Raw genomic sequence first — 18,562 nt, 5'->3', positions numbered from 1 at the left:
CTACTTTAATTTCCCATTGTGGCCAATTCAATTACAGTCATTATGTGACAGATTTTTCAGTCACTCTGTTACTGATTTGGTAACAGAGGGATGTGTTTTAATCACTTAACAATTCATAAACAACATTGTTATCAGTAAAAACACCATAAGTAATTGGTAGGTCTACCTTTACTTGTTACTTCTGTGAACGTTCATAATCCTCCTTCCTCGTCAGTGAGAGAAATGAGAGAAACAATCTGAAAGAGATGTGGGTTTTTGCTAACAGAATGACAAGACATTAGGCAATATAACTTAAACTTACAGAAGGCAAATAAATTCTCCAAAACTAAATACAAATGTTGGGTAACACTTTACTCGACACCCAGTGTCATACGGTAACACATTTTGACAGTGTCATGATCCATATATTTACACCTGTTGTGACATATATTGCGTTATTTTTATGGCTGATTTTGACACCTACATAAGAGTGTCAAAACCCACGTTTATTCAAAGGAGTTTTTTCCCTGCCAAGAAGTTTCCTTTCGTTCGAAAGTTTGTTTCTTAAGTCCTTTGTTGTTGTTGTAATGAATTCTTTACAGTCATGTTTTTTTCATCATATTTTAAATAACTTCTGTAAAATACACTTTATGACACTGCCATGAAGCATTATGACCATCATAATCATATAAGTCAGATAGGCCTATCACGTAAATGCCCTTATATCAGTCATCAGTCAAAAAGAGGGTGTCTTGTCCTGCTCCTGAAATCTGCTCCAGCATTCATCCCAGTCATCCGCAACAGAGCATTGGGGTAGGCGCTTGTCTGACATCAATGTGTGTGCAATTACAGTGCTAATTTAACATGGTCAATTCAAAAATTGTTTGACACGTAGGCTATGTAATGGAATGTTTTTCCTTAGGGTGGGTTTTGACACTCTTATGTAGATGTCATAACCAGCCATAAAATAATGCAACATAAGTCACAACAGGTCTAAATATATGTGTTGTGGCAGTGTTATGACCATATTATAACAGGTTACAACACATTAGAACAAGTTAGGTCAGCTGTCATGACATATCATGTTATGACGCGGAGTGTCACGTAACGTTTTACTGACTTTTGCTAGATGTTTTTTAAGACCCCTTTTCCATCTGTGTGACCAGAAATCAAAGCTTTTGCGCATTCCACATTTTTAGGATGGAAAATGGTTGAAAAACATACCTATGACTTAATTTCCCATAAATGTACACTTTTAGCTTTCATTTGATTTCAAATTTGATATGCTCCTATAAACTTAATATGGGCACTCATGGGTACTTTTACATGGAAATCACCACTTGTGAGAAACAATATACTTGACCACATCAAAGGTTAATTAACATGCGAGACTCCTCTACTACAGGGTAGTGTTGACCAGGTGATGTGTGATGCTGTGGGTGGTTGTGATGGCTGTAAGTGATATGTGCCCTGACTCTTCTTGGCAGAGAGGCTTCAAGTAAGGGAAACTACTGCAGTGTATGTAGGCTGTGACAGTATTGTGACGATTATTGTGACCCACCCACCCACACACTTCGTCTTATCTGTGGTCTTTATCTGCAGCTGACACCACGTTGAAGAGGCGATGTGACAGTTGTGACGTGTTATTTTGGCTCTTAGTTGGTTAGGAATGAAAGAGTGACAGAGACTTTAAAGGAGGCTGTCTAGAGAAGTTTAGTAGGCGTGTGGGATTGCCTCCTTGTGAGAGTTTTAGAGAAAGTGTTACCCACAAGCATTACATAATATCAACTAGCTCACAGGGGTATGCACAGTGAGCTCTGACTCAGGCTGAGAATGGTCTTTGCCATCAGAACACATAATGTAATGTGTACAGAGACACACTTGGATTTCACATATACCGGTGCAAATCTCTTTCACTTCAAATAATATTTCATTAAATACATCTGTCCTAAATCTCTCAGATATAGGACAGACACTTCAGAACAACTTCCTTTCGATTTTTTTCGGGGGGGACTATCTGTTCTAGGTAGTGCATTTGTTGTTCAATGCATCTGTACGGCCTAAAAGCTGTAAGGACAAAAATAATTGCTCATCAAAAAAAAAATCTACATATTTTTTCATGCATCAAGGGGTCAAAAAATTATAAATCAAATAGTAAAATGATCCTTGGTATGACCTGCTTAAAACAATTCCATATAGCCCTCCCCCTCTATAGAAATGTTGTACAACATGAGCTCATGGGCTCTCATTAAGTGTTTGATTAGATTTTTGAAACATTTGCATTGATGTCAGAGTGATTAAGAGGGACAATAGAGGGCTGAGTACCAGGCAGTTAGCAAGTTTGGTAGGCTACTAATGACCATCAGCAGCATCAGAGCTTGGAGAAGCTTAATTATAGTGACTAAACTGGGGATTGTTTATGTACTTTTTCACAGCATTCCAGCTCCCTCTCAAGATCTAGCCTGTGTGCTTCCATTGCTTTTTTCTTAGAGGAAGCATATGCAATTTGATGACCTCTTAGTGTGGCTTTAGCAGCGTCCCACATTGTGGCCGGAGAAACAGGAGAATCTTTGTTGTCTTGTGTGTAGTTGTCTATCCATGTAGTTACCAATGTATGGAACGCTTCGTTTGATAACATGGAGGTGTTGAATTTCCAGCTCTTTGACCTCGGGATGTTTTTGCAGAGGTCAAAGCGGAGGTGGACAAAGGCGTGATCTGAAAGTGCTATGGGTCCGATTGTACACGTGGCTGAATTCATGAAACTCTTTGGGATAAAAATGTAATCTATACGGGAGTAGGTGTTATGGACATTAGAGTAGTATGTATAGTCCATAGATGAGCTATTAGTCTCTCTCCAGATATCTATCAGTCCCATCTCTTTAGTAAGAGAGTTCAACATCTTTGCAGATCTAGGATTTGTGGTGGGTACTTGAGATGTTTTGTCTAGGGTTGGGTTAAGGGTACAATTCAAATCTCCGGCCACCACGCCAAAGGAAACACAATGCTCATTGAACAGGGTTATCATTTTTGACATGTAAGCAGGACTATCTGTGTTAGGGGCGTATACGTTTAAGATAGTAATTGGTTGCCCATACAGTGACCCAGTTATCAAAATAAATCTCCCCTCCGGATCAGATATGTTTTTGTCAATTATGAATGGAACATTCTTATGGATAAGTATGGCTGTACCTCTACTGTTTGATTTGAAAGATGAGAAAAACACTAGTCCCACCCAAGCTCTTCGGAGTTTGGCATGTTCGGCATCACAGAGGTGTGCCTCTTGTAATAGCGTGATGTTTTTTCCTTTTTTAGAGCACATAGTATGTTTTTCCGTTTTATTGCATGACCTAGACCATGGCAGTTCCATGTCAATAGATTTAAGGTACTAGTCATCGTCATCGAACCGTAATCGAACTTTAGTGCAAGTCATCTCTGGGTAAAGGTGGATAATAGTTACAGCTGCGTTCACATAAAAGGAAAATAAATGGTGTACAGAAAATAACAAACTCTGAACACCTCAGCCGAGTTCCCAAACAACTCGACATATCCCGTTGGATCTATTACCCCCCCAACGCACAACGTCTCCCCCTCCCCACCAAAGAAATGCCTCATCCTCTCCACCCCGCATTGAGTAAATGACAATGTAGCCCCCGTCCAGACCACATTAAAAGAGGGAGAACATAAAATCAATAGCCCAGCCTACATATACCTCCCCCAAGGGACACAAGTAATAATAGTAACAAAAAAAAGGGAAATAAAAGTAGGTTGAAACGTTAGTAGGTCTAGGTTAGGCTATAGAGCCTATCCCTCTCAGCTAAAGGAAAATAAATATAGATTAGACGGCTATAATGACATTTAGCGGGGGGGTGGGTCTTTGGATGTCGGCTATATGTTGTCTTACCTACTTTAGTAATAACAGTAATCGCATTTAGTCATTGGTCCATTTCTCATTGACCAGGATTGTCTTTCTAAAAAACGTTTTGCCTCTTCGGGAGTTTTGAAGTGTCGCAGGGCTCCTTGGTGAAGAATCCTGAGCTCGTTTGGGTATTTGAATCCCATAAAGATGCCTCGGTCAATGGAGTATTTCTTCACCTCGTCAAACTCTCGGCGCTTTCGACGTATTCCAGCTGACAGGTCCTGGTGTAAAGTGAGTTTGTCGTTTCCCACTGTAATAGTGTTGATTTTCGCCGCCTGTAGGACTCGTTCCTTGTCGGTGAATCTCAGGAAACATATGGTGATTGGGCGCGGTGGTTGTCTGGCTGCTGGCGGGGGCCTCAATGCTCGGTGAGCTCTCTCGAGTTCTATGGGCCTGTCGGTGGACAGGTGGAGCCACTCGGGAAGTTTGTCTTGCAGGTAGCAGATCAGTGGCATGTTTCCCTCTTCTTTTTCGCCCAGATTTAATAGAACACAATCTGTTTTCTCCTCCAGATGCTCTATTTTCTTTTTAGCATATGCTATTGTTTCCATGGCGTCTGTCAATAAGTTTTCCATGGATAGGATTCGCCCCTCTGCCTCGTCCAGTGGCCCCGCGTTTATGGTTATCTTGTTGTTGATGTCAGACAAAGCATTTTCCAGGATTGTCACCTTGCTCCCTATCGCACTGAGTTGAGAGTTAATGGCATCTAATTTAATGTTGAGTTCTGTACGTTGGGATCTCAGCTCAGAAAGGATGTCTTCGACAGAGTGCGAGGTTGGCATTCGTTGGGCCTCGGGGGGGAACGGGTCCTCTTGCTCCTGGCTAATGGCGCTCGCTTTTTCCGTCACTAATGCTCGAGTCCGGGTAAAAATGTCACCTGTAATGTCGCCTTTTGTAGCCGCCATGACTTTTTGACTAAAGCTAAAGGATTTTAAACTTGAAGTGGAGGTAACATTAGGAATTGGAAACTACTTGTGCGGAACTCTTAGTTCATGCGGCCATCTCGTTCAAGGGTCACATGATCCCCCCCACAAATGAATTTTTTAACAAGGCACACCTGTTAATTGAAATGCATTCCAGGTGACTACCTCAAGAAGCTGGTAGAGAGTATGCCAGGAGTGCGCAAAGCTGTTGTCACGTCCTGACCATAGTAAAATGTTATTTTCTATGGTAGAGTAGGTCAGGGCGTGACAGGGGGTGTTTTGTGTTTTTCTATGTTTTGTATTTCTATGTTTAAGTTCTAGTTTTTCTATTTCTATGTTGTTGTTTTTTGGGATGATCTCCAATTAGAGGCAGCTGGTCCTCGTTGTCTCTAATTGGAGATCATACTTAAGTAGGGGTTTTTTCCACCTGTGTTTGTGGGTAGTTGTATTCTGTTTAGTCTATGTACCTGACAGAACTGTGCGCTTTCGTTTTTCTCTTTATTATTTTGTCTTTAGTGTTTTTGAGTTAAAATAAATTTCATCATGAGCACTTGTTGACAGCTGTAACGACTCTCTATGACAGTCGTTACAGCTGTCAACAAGGCAAAGGTCCAAAAACATGAATTTGATGATGTTCACAGATCAATAGTTTAAAAAAAACCTGTAGATTAAGTCTATAAAAACATGTGGTTAATGATTTTTAATCTAGCCCTGTTTGGAATACAGGGCCGGGGGTTCGGAAACTTGTATTCACAGTCCACAGTAATGTTACTGTAGATATAAAATAGATATAAAACTATGATATATTGTTTGTGGATGTTACATCAAACATCGTCTTGCAACTAGCTCATTGTTCTTCCAAATGCACGTCCTTGGTCAAACTACGTGTTACAAAGCCAGCTTTACTCTTGGTCAGTGGCCTTGAAACTGAAGACCGAAAATGTAGAAGTTTCACCACCATGTTGGTCATTACAGGGAAGAAGAGAGCAAGCTCCGCTGAGACTGGTGACTGACATGTATCATTCAGGCCTTCCTAACCTGTTATAGTAATGAACTATACTGCACTCCTGTAATGTTGTACAGTAGCCTGATTTGATTGTCACCTGTGCTTCTAAATAAATCTTTATTTGAAAAGAGGAGGATCCCATCAGCATTCTATAGGCTAGGCCTACTATATTTATTTCTCAACTTTCCTATTATTAAGCACCATGGGCGCCACTTTGGTTTTAAAAGTGGGGGGGACATAACCTGGCGAGGGGTCTGCTGTCCTCCCCCAGAATAGTTTTGGGCATCTTCAGCTCATTTCATGCATTTTTACACAATCCAATATGCTGTCTCTATTTAGAACAAAAAGTAAGAAAAATGCTCACAGTAATCAAGCTAGGTAAGGGATCATTATTAAATATGTGACTCGTTTCAGGAAACTAGGCGTATGTCACTACTTCACAGGAGAGCCATTTGAACGTAAATGTAAAAAAATAATCAAAATGTGTTTTTTTGGCAGAAATGCCTTCTGGAACATATTAACTTTCATGTGCCTTATTAAAAAATGTATATGCCATCTGTAAATACAAATAAAAGTGTTAAATTACGAGGCTAGTTGGTTGGGCATGTTTTTAATACAGACATTTTTGACAAATGTATTACAAATAGAAAACTGAAATATTACATTTACATAAGTATTCAGACCCTTTGCTCAATACTTTGTTGAAGCATCTTTGGCAGCTTTGAGTCTTCTTGGTTATGACGCTACAAGCTTGGCACACTTATATTTGGGGAGTTTCTATCATTCTTCTCTGCAGATTCTCCCAAGCTCTGTCAGGTTGGATGGGGAGCGTCGCTGCACAGCTATTTTCTGGTCTCTCCAGAGATGTTCGATCGGGTTCAAGTCCGGACTCTTGCTGGGCCGCTCAAGGACATTCAGAGACTTGTCCCGAAGTCACTCCTGCATTGTATTGGCTGTGTGCTTAGGGTCATTGTCCTGTTGGAAGGTGAACCTTCAACCCAGTCTGAAATCCTGAGCACTCTGGAGCAGGTTTTCATCAAGGATCTCTCTGTACTTTGCTCCGTTCATCTTTCCCTCAATCCTGACTAGTCTCCAAGTTCCCACAGCATGATGCTGGCACCACCATGCTTCGCGGTAGGGAAGCATTCAGGCCAAAGAGTTTAATCTTGGTTTCATCAGACCAGAGAATCTTGTTTCTGATGGTCAGAGTTCTTTAGGTGACATTTGACAAACTCCAAGTGGGCTGTCATGTGCCTTTTACTGAGGAGTGTCTCAATCTGGCCGCTCTACCATAAAGGCCTGATTGGTTGCGTGCTGCAGAGATGGTTGTCCTTCTGGAAGGTTCTCTCATCTCCACAGAGGAACTCTGTAGCTCTGTCAGAGTGACCATTGGGTTCTTGGTCACCTCCCTGACCAAGGCCCTTCTCCCCCGATTGCTCAGTTTGGCCGGGTGGCCAGCTCTAGGAAGAGTCTTGGTGGTTCCAAACTTCTTCCATATGAGAATTATGGAGGCCACTGTGTTCTTGGAGACCATCAATGCTGCAGACATTTTTTGGCATCCTTCCCCAGATCTGTGCCTCGACACAATCCTGTCTTGGAGCTCTACGGACAATTCCTTCAACCTCATGGCTTGGTTTTTGCTCTGACATGCACTGTCAACTGTGTGACCTTGGGTAGACAGGTGTGTGCATTTCCAAATCATGTCCAATCAATTGAATTTACCGCAGGTGGACACCAATCAAGTTGTAGAAACATCTCAAGGATGATCAATGGAAACAGGATGCACCTGAGCTCAATTTCGAGTCTCATATCAAAGAGTTTGAATACTTATGTAAATGGTGTATGGTGTATTGTGTGTAGATTGATGAAGGATAAAATTACTTACAATTTTAGAATAAGGCTGTAACGTAATAAAATGTGAAAAAGTCAAGGGGTCTGAATACTTTCCGAATACACTGTAAATAACATGAGCATGTCTACTTCTGTTTAGCTTCCCAGTAAAGCATTACAAACAATCAAGCAAACCAGAAATGCTAAAAATAGCCCATATTAACATATGTAGCCTAAGAAACAAGGTTCATGAAGTCAATAGCTTGCTTGTAAAATATTCCATTTGTATTCTGACTATCTCTGAAAGTCACTTAGATAATACCTGTGGTAGCAAAACATGGTTATAACATCTACTGAAAAGACAGAAATGACAATGGGGCGGTGTTGCGGTTTATATTCAGAACCACATTCCTGTAAAGGTTAGAGAGCATTTCATGTAAAATACTGTTGAAGTAATATGGCTACAGGTTAATCTGCCTCACCTAAAGCCCATTCTTGTGGGAAGCTGCTATAGACCACCAAGTACTAACAGTCAGTATCTGGATAATATGTGTGAAATATTTTCTGGGTGATTTAAATATAGACTGGCTTTCATCAAGCTGCGCACTCAAGAAAAAGCCTCAAACTGTACCTGCAACCTGGTTCAGGTTTTCAGTCAAGCTCCCAGGGTAGTTACAAGCAGCACAGGGTTGAAAATCATCACCATGTATTGATACAGTGGCTGATAGAAATTGATGATAAAATGATAGTGCTGGTCTTGTTAGATTTCAGTGCAGCTTTTGACATTATCGATCAGAGTCTGCTGCTGGAAAAACGTATATATTATGGCTTTACACCCCCTGTTATAATGTGGATAAAGAGTTATTTGTCTCACAGAACACAGAGGGTGTTCTTTAATGGAAGCGCCTCGAACATAATCCAGGTAGAATCAGGGTAGCTGTTTAGGCCCTTAGCTTTTTTCAATCTTTACTAATGACATGCCACTGGCTTTGAATAAAGCCAGAGTGTCTATGTATGTGGAAGACTCAACACACGTCAGCTACTACAGCAACTGAAATGACTGCAACATTTAACAAAGAGGAATAAGTTAACCCTAAATATTTCTAAAACAAAAAGCATTGTATTTGGGAGAAATCATTCACTAAACCCTAAACCTCAACAAAATCTTGTAATAAATAATCTGGAAATTGAGCAAGTTGAGATGGCTAAACTGCTTGGAGTAACCCTGGATTGTAAATTGTCATTGTCAAAACATATTGATACAACATTAGCTAAGAAGGGGAGAAGTATATCCATAATAAAGTGCTGGTCTGCCTTCTTAACAAAACGATCAACAAGGCAGGTCCTACAGGCTCTAGTTTTGTCGCACCTTGACTACTGTTCATTCGTGTGGTCAGGTGCCACAAAAAAGACTTAGAAAAATTGCAATTGGCACAGTACAGGGCAGCACGGTTGGCCCTTGGATGTACACAGGGAGCTAATATTAATAATATACATGTCAATCACTCCTGGCTCAAAGTGGAGGAGAGATTGACTTCATCACTACTTTTATTTATGAGAGGTATTGACATGTTGAATGCACTCTATTCCACATCAAGTAACTGATACAAGTCGTAAAATTAGATAAAAAACACCTTATGGAACAGTGGGGACTGTGAAGCAACACAAACATAGGCACAGACACATGCATACACACACACACTATAACATATGCACTATACACACACATACACATGGATTTAGCACTGTTGATATGAGGTAGCGGTGGAGTAGGGGCCTGAGGGAACACAGTGTGTTGTGAAATCTGTGAATGTATTGTAATGTTTTTAAAGTAGTATAAACTGCCTTAATTTTTCTGGACCCCAGGAAGAGTAGCTGCCTTGGCAGCAGCTAATGGGGAACCATAATAAATACAAATACATCTTTACTAATGCCGCAGAAATGTACTTTAAAGTTGTATCCAAATCCATAGGATGTAGTGATCACAGTATAGTAGCCATATCTAGGAAATCCAAAGTTCCAAAGGCTGGGCCTAATATGTGACCCGTTTCAGGAAACTCGGCGTATGTCGCGGGTCACTACTTCACAGGAGAGCCGTTTGAACATAAACTTTATTTTATTTTATCAAAATGCGTTTTTGGGGCAAAAATGCCTTCTTGAACATGTGAACTTTTATGTGCCTTAATAACAAAATTGTATGCCGTCTGTAAATAAAAATTAAATTATTAAATTATGAGCCTAGTTGGTTTAGCCACAGAAAAAGTCAGCAACCTTCCCGCTAGCCATGATTGGCTGAGATAATGAGTGGGCTTGACATGTTGAGAGATGAGTTCAGATTGGTCTGCCATGTAGCACGCGTCTGTCTATTTGAGATGGTCAGTATGTGTTGGTAATCCTGTCTAACACTTCTTAAAAAAAATATATATCGCGTGGTAAAACTTCGTAAGTGTTGCTTTCCACTTTCTGGAGGACCGAGTTCAGTCGAATTTGAGTATGATAGCTAAGGAGATGGAGAAAACACCTGTCTCCAGATTACATCTTCAAACTAATGGCAACCGTGGCATCCGTGACAGGAGACTCATCCATATATGATGTATACAGGTAAGAAAGTGGTTTAATTTCCAGTTAAAGTGTAATGTTAGCTAGCTAACGTTAGCTGGCTGGCTTGCTAGCGAACGTTATGTGCATGATATTATTATTCATATCTCAGAGCCATTTGCTTGGCTTGCTAACATTGAACCTGGTTGGTTAGCTACCTGAAGATTCATGCGTGAATTGTGATAATGGTTCATTGTTTAGCTAGCTAGCTACATGTCTGAACAAAGACACAGCAAGCAATGAGGAATTGGCCCAGAAGCGGCCCTCTTCCAGGGGGCCAGAACTGATTGAATTGGCCCAGAATCTGGTGTCGGACTCGGCCCAGAATCAAAATGAATGACTGCCCAGAATTGGCCCAAGTACCCCGGGCCGTTTTCATCTACCGGAATTCAGCCAACTTTGCCGGCATCTTACCAGAATCCTCCCAGAAGCAGCCCGATGCAAATTTAAATGAATGTATACAAAATTACCTGATTTTGTCATTTTAATATGACTATTGAATACATCCAAATTATACCCATCCCCCCCCAAAAAATGTGTCGGAGGAAACACCAAATCAAATAAAATTTGATTTGTCACATACACATGGCTAGCAGATGTTAATGCGAGTGTAGCAAAATGCTTGTGTTTCTAGTTCCGACCATGCAGTAATATCTAACAAGTAATCTAACCTAACAATTTCACAACAACTACCTTATACACACAAGTGTAAAGGAATGAATAAGAATATGTACATACAAATATATGAATGAGCGATGGCCGAACGGCATAGTCAAGATGCAGTAGATGGTATAGAGTACAGTATATACACATATGAGATGAGTAATGTAGGGTATGTAAACATTGTTTAAAGTGGCTAGTGATACATTTATTACATCAATTTTCCATTATTAAAGTGGCTAGAGATGAGTCAGTATGTTGTCAGCAGCCACTCAATGTTAGTGATGGCTGTTAAGCAGTCTGAAGGCCTTGAGATAGAAGCTGTTTTTCAGTCTCTCGGTCCTCGCTTTGATGCACCTTTACTGACCTCGCCTTCTGGTGACCGTGTCAGCGTACATATGCCTGGCCTGCCATAGGAGTCGCTACATCCCAGCCGGCCAAACCCTCCCCTAACTTGGACGACGCTGGGCCAATTGTGCTTCACCTCATGGGTCTCCCGGAACGCGACCAGCACGGGTCTTGAACCAGCATCTGTAGCAACGCAGTTTGCACTGCACAACACAGTGTCTTAGACCACTGCGCCACTGGGGAGGCTCCATCCGCAAAGTTTTTAATGCTTATCAATTGCCTTGCACGTATGAAAAAACTAAAATAGTACTCAGAATTCTTGAAGAATTTCATTGAAATGTTAATTGTATTTTTTTTATCACAGAAACAATGAGAAAATATGGAAAAATAAATAATGAAATGTTAATTATATAAATCAGCCCATGTAATCATCTGCCAGAGAGTAGCCCCAATCGACCCGAGCCCCAAGTAATACATTTGAGCCAGAATACTCAGACCGGAATTGGACCGAGCTCAAGCCTCACATTCTAGCCATAAGTAATAGTGCCGGAGGCGGCCCAGACTCAGGCCACATGACGTTGGCCGAGTCTGACTCTCAGCCGAGTGCCCAGACTCTAAGCCGGAATCGGCCCAGATCCACTGTGCTAGCTGGGAACCACTGTGCAAGTATCCATTTTAATAGAATGTCACTGCGACAACTGTTGATAGATGTTGGTTAGCTACCTGCAGATTCATGCAGGGTAGTAACATCATGAGTTGTGATTATAGTTCATTGTTTAGCTAGCTACATGTCTTAACAAAAGACTCCAATATGCAAGTAACCATTTCGGGTGCGTTCGTAAATGCAGTCTGGCCATCTACTCCGATATCAGAGCACTCTCGTCTGAGTGTGCCAGAGCGCAAAATAAGTGATGAATTTACGAACGCTCAACACCAGTTGAATATGGCCGGTGTCAGTAAATGTTGGCAAAAAAGCATAACTAAATTGTTGCTGGCAGCACAGTTACTTACAGTCACCAACACCCTGGACAATCGGACAGCACAGTTGCAGTCAGCAATGCTCTGGATAACATAACAGCCTAACCAGCTCTGCTAGGGCGAGTAATGTTCAGTGAGCTGTTCTCTCATTCGTGTCTGGAAGTAGCTAGCAAGTTAGCTTGGGTGCTTGACTGCTGTTGTCAGTACAGAACGCTCGCATCAACCCTTAAAGAGATGGATGGGGCTAAAGCTTAAGAGGGTGTGAACGATGCTGAATGGGTGTAGACAAAGAAGGGCTCTCCAGTAGTAGTACCAAAACATTCAAAGGCAATTTTCTCAAAAGTGAGTATAAAAGTTTATCAACTTTCAAAGCAGAATTACTTTCCCATTGTTCCTCAACTGTAGTGTATGATATACCATTTTGTAGTCTCTACTTTTATCCAATGTAAAAAACACTATTTCAAATTTTGCTACATAATGTGCTCAAGTTAATTAACGGTCAATTACTGTGAGACCGGCAGTTTTTTGCTTGACAATTACCAGCTGACAAAATGTAATGACCGCCACAGCCCTAGTCATGCGTGTCAGCACAGTCTGCTTTTCACAGAAAAGCTCACCACACCAGCAAACACACAGACAGAGAGAGAGAGAGAGAGAGAGAGAGAGAGAGAGAGAGAGAGAGAGAGAGAGAGAGAGAGCTGACGGCACTGTGTAACGTCACTGTGCACAGCAAATAAAACCCTCACGGTTGAAAGGAGAGGATACTTAACATTATGAACACTCAATACATACAGATGACAGTCATATGTTTTCTGTGTTTTTGGACTATGGGTTTAGCAGCGGATCTACGATGCAATGATATGTATGAAAAAGATGGCAGATGTTGTGAACTTTGTCCACCAGGTTAGTTTTTAGCCTCTAACATCAATTCAGTAGACTAGTGACCATGGGATTAAACAACTGAACATATGATATAAAATTATTATACCAATTGAAATTATTTTCTAAATCATAATTATTCTGAAAAATGATGTATGTAAATGTTAGTTGGACCCTGTGTGATGATTACTTGATGTATAAGACATATAAAGTAATATTGAATGAGTGATTCTGTGAGTGGTAGTGATTATGATATACAATCCTGTCTTGGTTCATAGGCACATTTTTGAAGAAGCACTGCACCACTCAGGCCAAAACCGACTGTGGTGACTGCCCAGCGGACTCCTACTCTGAGTTCAGTGACCGCACAGAGAACTGTCAACCATGCCTCAAATGCCAACAGGGTAAGGGTTAAGATGAGAGGTGACATAAACAAAACATTCTATTGATCTAGCTCTGAAAAACATTAGCGTCCTACACTTAGATTGTTGATGGACCCTCAATGGGTTAAACAAGTAATGATACTGTAGGAAAGAAAGAATGTCAGGAAAGTGGTGGCTTCTGGGGCTCACACTTTTCATGTCATTGTTTGGAAATCCCTTTACTGAATTATTGGACTCTCACCCAGTTGTCTTCTTTCTCTCTTTGCTTTTCTGGGCAGTCTATGCAAGAGCATGCACCTCAACCGCAAACGCAAACTGTTCTTGTGGCTCTGGTTTCCTGTGCTCAGACCATGTCTGCTCAAAATGTGAAAAGGAAAAGAAATGCCGCAAGGGAGAGGAACTGAAGAGGACAGGTAAGACATTCATATATTTTCCTTCCTCACTACTTGTCACTGACTATTTACAAATGTAGCAAAATGATCAACAGCCATGTCCATACCACTGCTAACTTAAAGTATGTTTTCCAATGGAAGGTTCCAGGGAATACACTTGGAAATGTGTCCCATGTCCTAATAACACATACTCGGACACTGAACAGGGTCATTGCAAACCATTGACACAGTAAGAACACAGTTTTGAAAAATAGCCAAATATCAGTTCCTCTATCGTGTGAAATGTTTTTAGAGGCTCCTAAATAACATGTAATACCTTGTCACCAACAGGTGTGGTACATTTGGATTTGTTGTGATCTTCCCTGGGAACAAGACCCATAACTCAAAATGTGGTATACATGGTATGTTGGCGATTACAGTCAAGCAATTCATAGGTATTAGAAATGTATTTGGGTTGTAATATTTTTTTCTGTTTATCAGGAAACAAAGAGGACGGGCGTTACATTCTGGCCATTGGCTTCTTCTTCTTTGCTGTCGTCCTCTTGGTGTTCCTAATTTATGTCTGCATCAGGAGAATTGAGCACAAGCCTAAAGCTAGTGAGTACCACAGAGTTGGTTAAGGCTATGATACTGTGTGCCGGTCTATTTGGAATACTTTGGAACACATAGCGTAGTAGCTTAGGCTACAATTTATTCTCAAATGAATTACAGTAAAGTTCAGTTCAAGTACTGATGTTTTAAAAACAGCCTTCAGTGAACTGCTCTGCTACAAGTATTTCCATCACTTCTCCAGATATACATGGTTGCCCGCTGTCAAAAGAGGAGAGTGGAGGCCAGCTCATCCAGTAGGCTGAAACCAAGGACAATGCCAGCCAGATTCTGCTGTCCATGGCGAGCATCTCCACTGTGTGATATCTTACATTTGCTTGCAGGAGTGCTTTTATTGCAGGGTAGCATGTCAGCTAGTCCTGAATGAACAAATGCTACTTCTACAATTTGTTTTGCAGTTAGACTGCAATAATTTCCTTGTCTTTTGTAATCTTATTTGTTGCTATTTCCTTTATTTGTGCAGTCTTTCCTCAATACTAAGTATTATTTTATATAGCTTTCTTACTTTTTTGCACAATTAATGCTGTTTTTACTCTTTCTAAAGAATCCCAATATTAACTTAAAGTTCCATTAAAAGGATAGTTCACCCAAATTAGAAAAATGACACATTGGTTAGCATTTTTTCTGGCATCATGTTCAAAACATCAGTAAATTACTTTGTTGAGTTTCACAATAAATGTTTGATATTTTCAAATTATTTGGTCATGATGTGCAAAAAATGCTAATATCGGTCCGATGACTTGAACGGGTTTTGTGCAACAAATGCTAAAACATTAGCACGTGGAAACAGTGCAAATTTAACACATAGTACAGAATCAGTGGCGATTTTAGCATGTAAATCTTGGTGGGGCAAAATAAAAATAAAAAGTGGGATGCATGCCAGCAAAGCCACTACACAACACTAAACCATACATTAATTGTACTATAACGGTGACAAATGGTGCCCACAAACTGTTAGAGCCTACATAAAGCTGTCCCAACAGCAGGCCCAACATCTTGCCACTGTTACACCTGGCTATCAGCAGACCAATGCCTGGCAGCGAAACAGTTCATTCAGTCTCATTTACTGCCTTCAAAAAAAACATACTGTAGCTGACATGGCTGACTTGCTTAAACAAATGTGGTTTCTAATGACAATTGAGATGTACAAACTATGGCATAAGGGGACAACAAGCGGATAAGAGGCAATCTGTAATTTTGATTAAGACATTAATGAGCGAGCTAGGACGGACATAGTCAATAAAACTAATTGTTTAGCACTTTTGAAATGTACAGCGACAGAATTCAGAACATGGGCTGTTCTTACTGTGTTCTCCGTGTACACCAAGTCAGAACCGTAGGATAAATAAAGGGAGCATGTAAGCAGACAATGAAAGCTCTTACAATATTCGATTATTACATTTCTCTAAAACAGGTTATAGGCTACATGTGCGCCACCAAGTCAGAACAGTAGCAGAAATTAAGAGGGATAAATCGACAAAATTATAAGGGTGAGGCACATGGGCTACTAACAGCTTACTACACAACATACACTTAGTATTACTTTCTTAGCTACAGTATACATAGCTCCTTGGCATATTACATAATTTAAGCAAGACATTTTTGGACTCACCTTGTTGTGCTGTGCTCACTTGAACAAGAAGGTGGGGTGTCGGTCCTTCGTGGGCAAATTTTGTCATTAAAGTCTGGCATTCTCTGGATTTATGGTGCTCTCAAGACAACTGGGAACTCGGAAAAAACAAGGTTGAATCATGATGACGTCATTGATCTTCAGGTCGTAGGTCTAGAAAAAGGCCCGAGGTCCTGACTTACAATTCCGAGTTGGATTACCGTTCAAAACGTAAATCCCAGTCAGAGCTCGTTTTTTTCCAGAATTCCCAGTTGACTTGAACTCACTGAAGTCAAGTTTTCGCAGTTCCGAGTTAACAGTTGTATTGAGCGCGACACAAATCAGGCTTCATTGACAGCATGGCCAATGTTGAATGTTTATCATATTAAACTTGGAAAGAGACACTTAATCTCAGATTTGGGACCACACAGCCACTCCACTGAATAGTAGGCAAGTGATTGCTTTGCAATGCTTGCAGTTAGCTACTGTCACTGATTCCTTCCAAACTACTCATTGTTGAACTTGCGATTTCCAACTTGTTGTTTAATGTTTATGTCCAATGAACACCGATACATTTTAACTAGAATTTCTCTTCATTATTTCTCTTCATATGACAAGAATTAAAAAGGATTTGCCAGTACATTGTCGACTTGATTCATGATGATGACTGCTAGCTAAGATTTTGAAAGTATGATGTTAACATGATCAGTCTAATCAATGCTACTGTAGATATAATGTGATTTGACATAATTTTATCTGTGGGCAATGACCTTGAGCCTTCTTGGATGGGCACTTCTAATGTAACTCTATGGCTGCAACCAATGGGCTTGAATTCTCGAGGTCGACCCTTAGACTTGGCGGTGACATACTGTCCCCACTAGCGACAGAACACTGAGCTAATCATGGCGCAACTAAAGAACATTACCAACACCTACGCTCCACCTACGCTCCACCACCACAGAAAGCACTAAGCTAGAATGAAACACCTGCATTTTCGAGCTGCCTTACTGAAGAAAGCAAAAAGAGACCATGTTTGCATGCAGCTTTTTTAAAACAGGTAAGCCCCCCACATAGCTAAAAATGTGGAGCTCAAAACAAGTGTCCTAAATGACCGGTCGCCACTGTACAGAATACATTTGACATTTTAGTCATTTAGCAGACGCTCTTATCCAGAGCAACTTACAGTAGTGAATGCATACATTTATTTTTTTAGTTAAATTTTAAAAATTTTGTACTGGCCCCCCGTGGGAATAGAGCCCACTCCAATTTGCATTCCGCCCTAACAGATCCACAGATGACGCAACCTGTATTGCACTCCACACTGCCCTTTCTCACCTGGACAAAAGGAACACCTATGTTTTCATTGACTACAGCTCAGCGTTCAACACCATAGTGCCCTCAAAGCTCATCACTAAGCTAAGGACCCTGGTACTTAACATCTCCCTCTGCAAGTGGATCGTGGACTTCCTGACGGGCTGCCCCCAGGTGGTAAGGATATGCAACAATACATCTGCCACGCTGATCCTCAACACGGGGGCCCCTCAGGGGTGCGTGCTTAGTCCCCTCCTGTACTCTCTGTTCACCCACGACTATGTGGCCAAGCAAGACTCCAGCACCATCATTAATTTTGCCGAGGACACAACAGTGGTAGGCCTGGCCAATTTTGTCCGTATTTACAGATAGCATACAAGTTTGTTATTAAGGCACATGATAGTTCACATGTTCAAGAAGGCATTTCTGACCAAAAACGCATTTTGATAAAAATAAAAAAAGTTTACGTTCAAATGGCTCTCATGTGAAGTAGTGACCCGCGACATATGCCTAGTGTCCTGAAACGAGTCACGTTTTATTTGACTTCCTGCAATGACTGAAACAGACCAAAGCAGGAGAATAGTGTTCCAGGTTGAAACAGCTTATCTAGTTGAGAGGTAATAAGACGCTGGCACACCCATTGGTCTGGAATAGAGGAGGTGCAAATAAGGTTGGCAAGGTTTGGTGTCAATAACACAACAGTAATTCTACCACAAAAACAAACATGTGAATACCATTTAATTTCAAACCCACCATAGCAGGTAGGACTAAATAAGGTTACATTACCTTGCCTACTAGCTATACTAATTATCTGCTGTTCTGCAATAAAGTAAGGAAACTGTAGACACAAGAGAGGATGCTAATCAGTCCATCTTTGACACCTCTCAAAAAGCCAGACCAAAATGATACAGCTATTTAGGGTAGCTACAAGCCACCACTCACCCACAGACACAAACAAACATTATCAAGAATGCATAGCTTCACCATCTAAGTTAGCTAGCTAGTTAACTAGCAGGCTAGACTGTTGGTTTATAAAAGCCAAAGAAAGCTAAACTCATTTTTATAATTTTCGCATGCTAGACAATGGCTGGACAAATAGACTGCTAATGTAGCCATCGAGTCAGGCTAATGTTGCTAACTA

General features: G+C 40.8%; 1 protein-coding gene across 1 annotated transcript; it reads left to right on the top strand.

The window, feature by feature from the left end:
- Positions 1-12,971: 12,971 nt before the first annotated feature.
- Positions 12,972-15,247, top strand: LOC106582620 (tumor necrosis factor receptor superfamily member 5). The gene is made up of 7 exons (XM_014165845.3): positions 12,972-13,141; positions 13,396-13,521; positions 13,779-13,913; positions 14,034-14,121; positions 14,223-14,293; positions 14,373-14,489; positions 14,686-15,247. Exons 1-7 carry the CDS (start codon positions 13,012-13,014, stop codon positions 14,739-14,741), a joined length of 723 nt encoding a protein of 240 aa, XP_014021320.2. The 5' UTR covers positions 12,972-13,011; the 3' UTR covers positions 14,742-15,247.
- The last annotated feature ends 3,315 nt before the right edge of the window (positions 15,248-18,562 follow it).

This window comes from Salmo salar, chromosome 22 (assembly GCF_965601325.2).
Source record: "Salmo salar chromosome 22, fSalSal1, whole genome shotgun sequence".
Lineage (NCBI taxonomy): Eukaryota > Metazoa > Chordata > Actinopteri > Salmoniformes > Salmonidae > Salmo > Salmo salar.
Note: the sequence above shows the minus strand (reverse complement) of the source record. Positions and strands in the feature narration are given on the sequence as shown.

Bases quoted from the DNA above. Each gene is read 5' to 3' on its own strand.
- LOC106582620 (XM_014165845.3), top strand. From the start codon at position 13,012: ATGAACACTCAATACATACAGATGACAGTCATATGTTTTCTGTGTTTT. The intron at 13,142-13,395 runs GTTAGTTTTTAG...CTTGGTTCATAG, and splicing joins TTGTGAACTTTGTCCACCAG to GCACATTTTTGAAGAAGCAC. The intron at 14,294-14,372 runs GTATGTTGGCGA...TCTGTTTATCAG, and splicing joins CTCAAAATGTGGTATACATG to GAAACAAAGAGGACGGGCGT.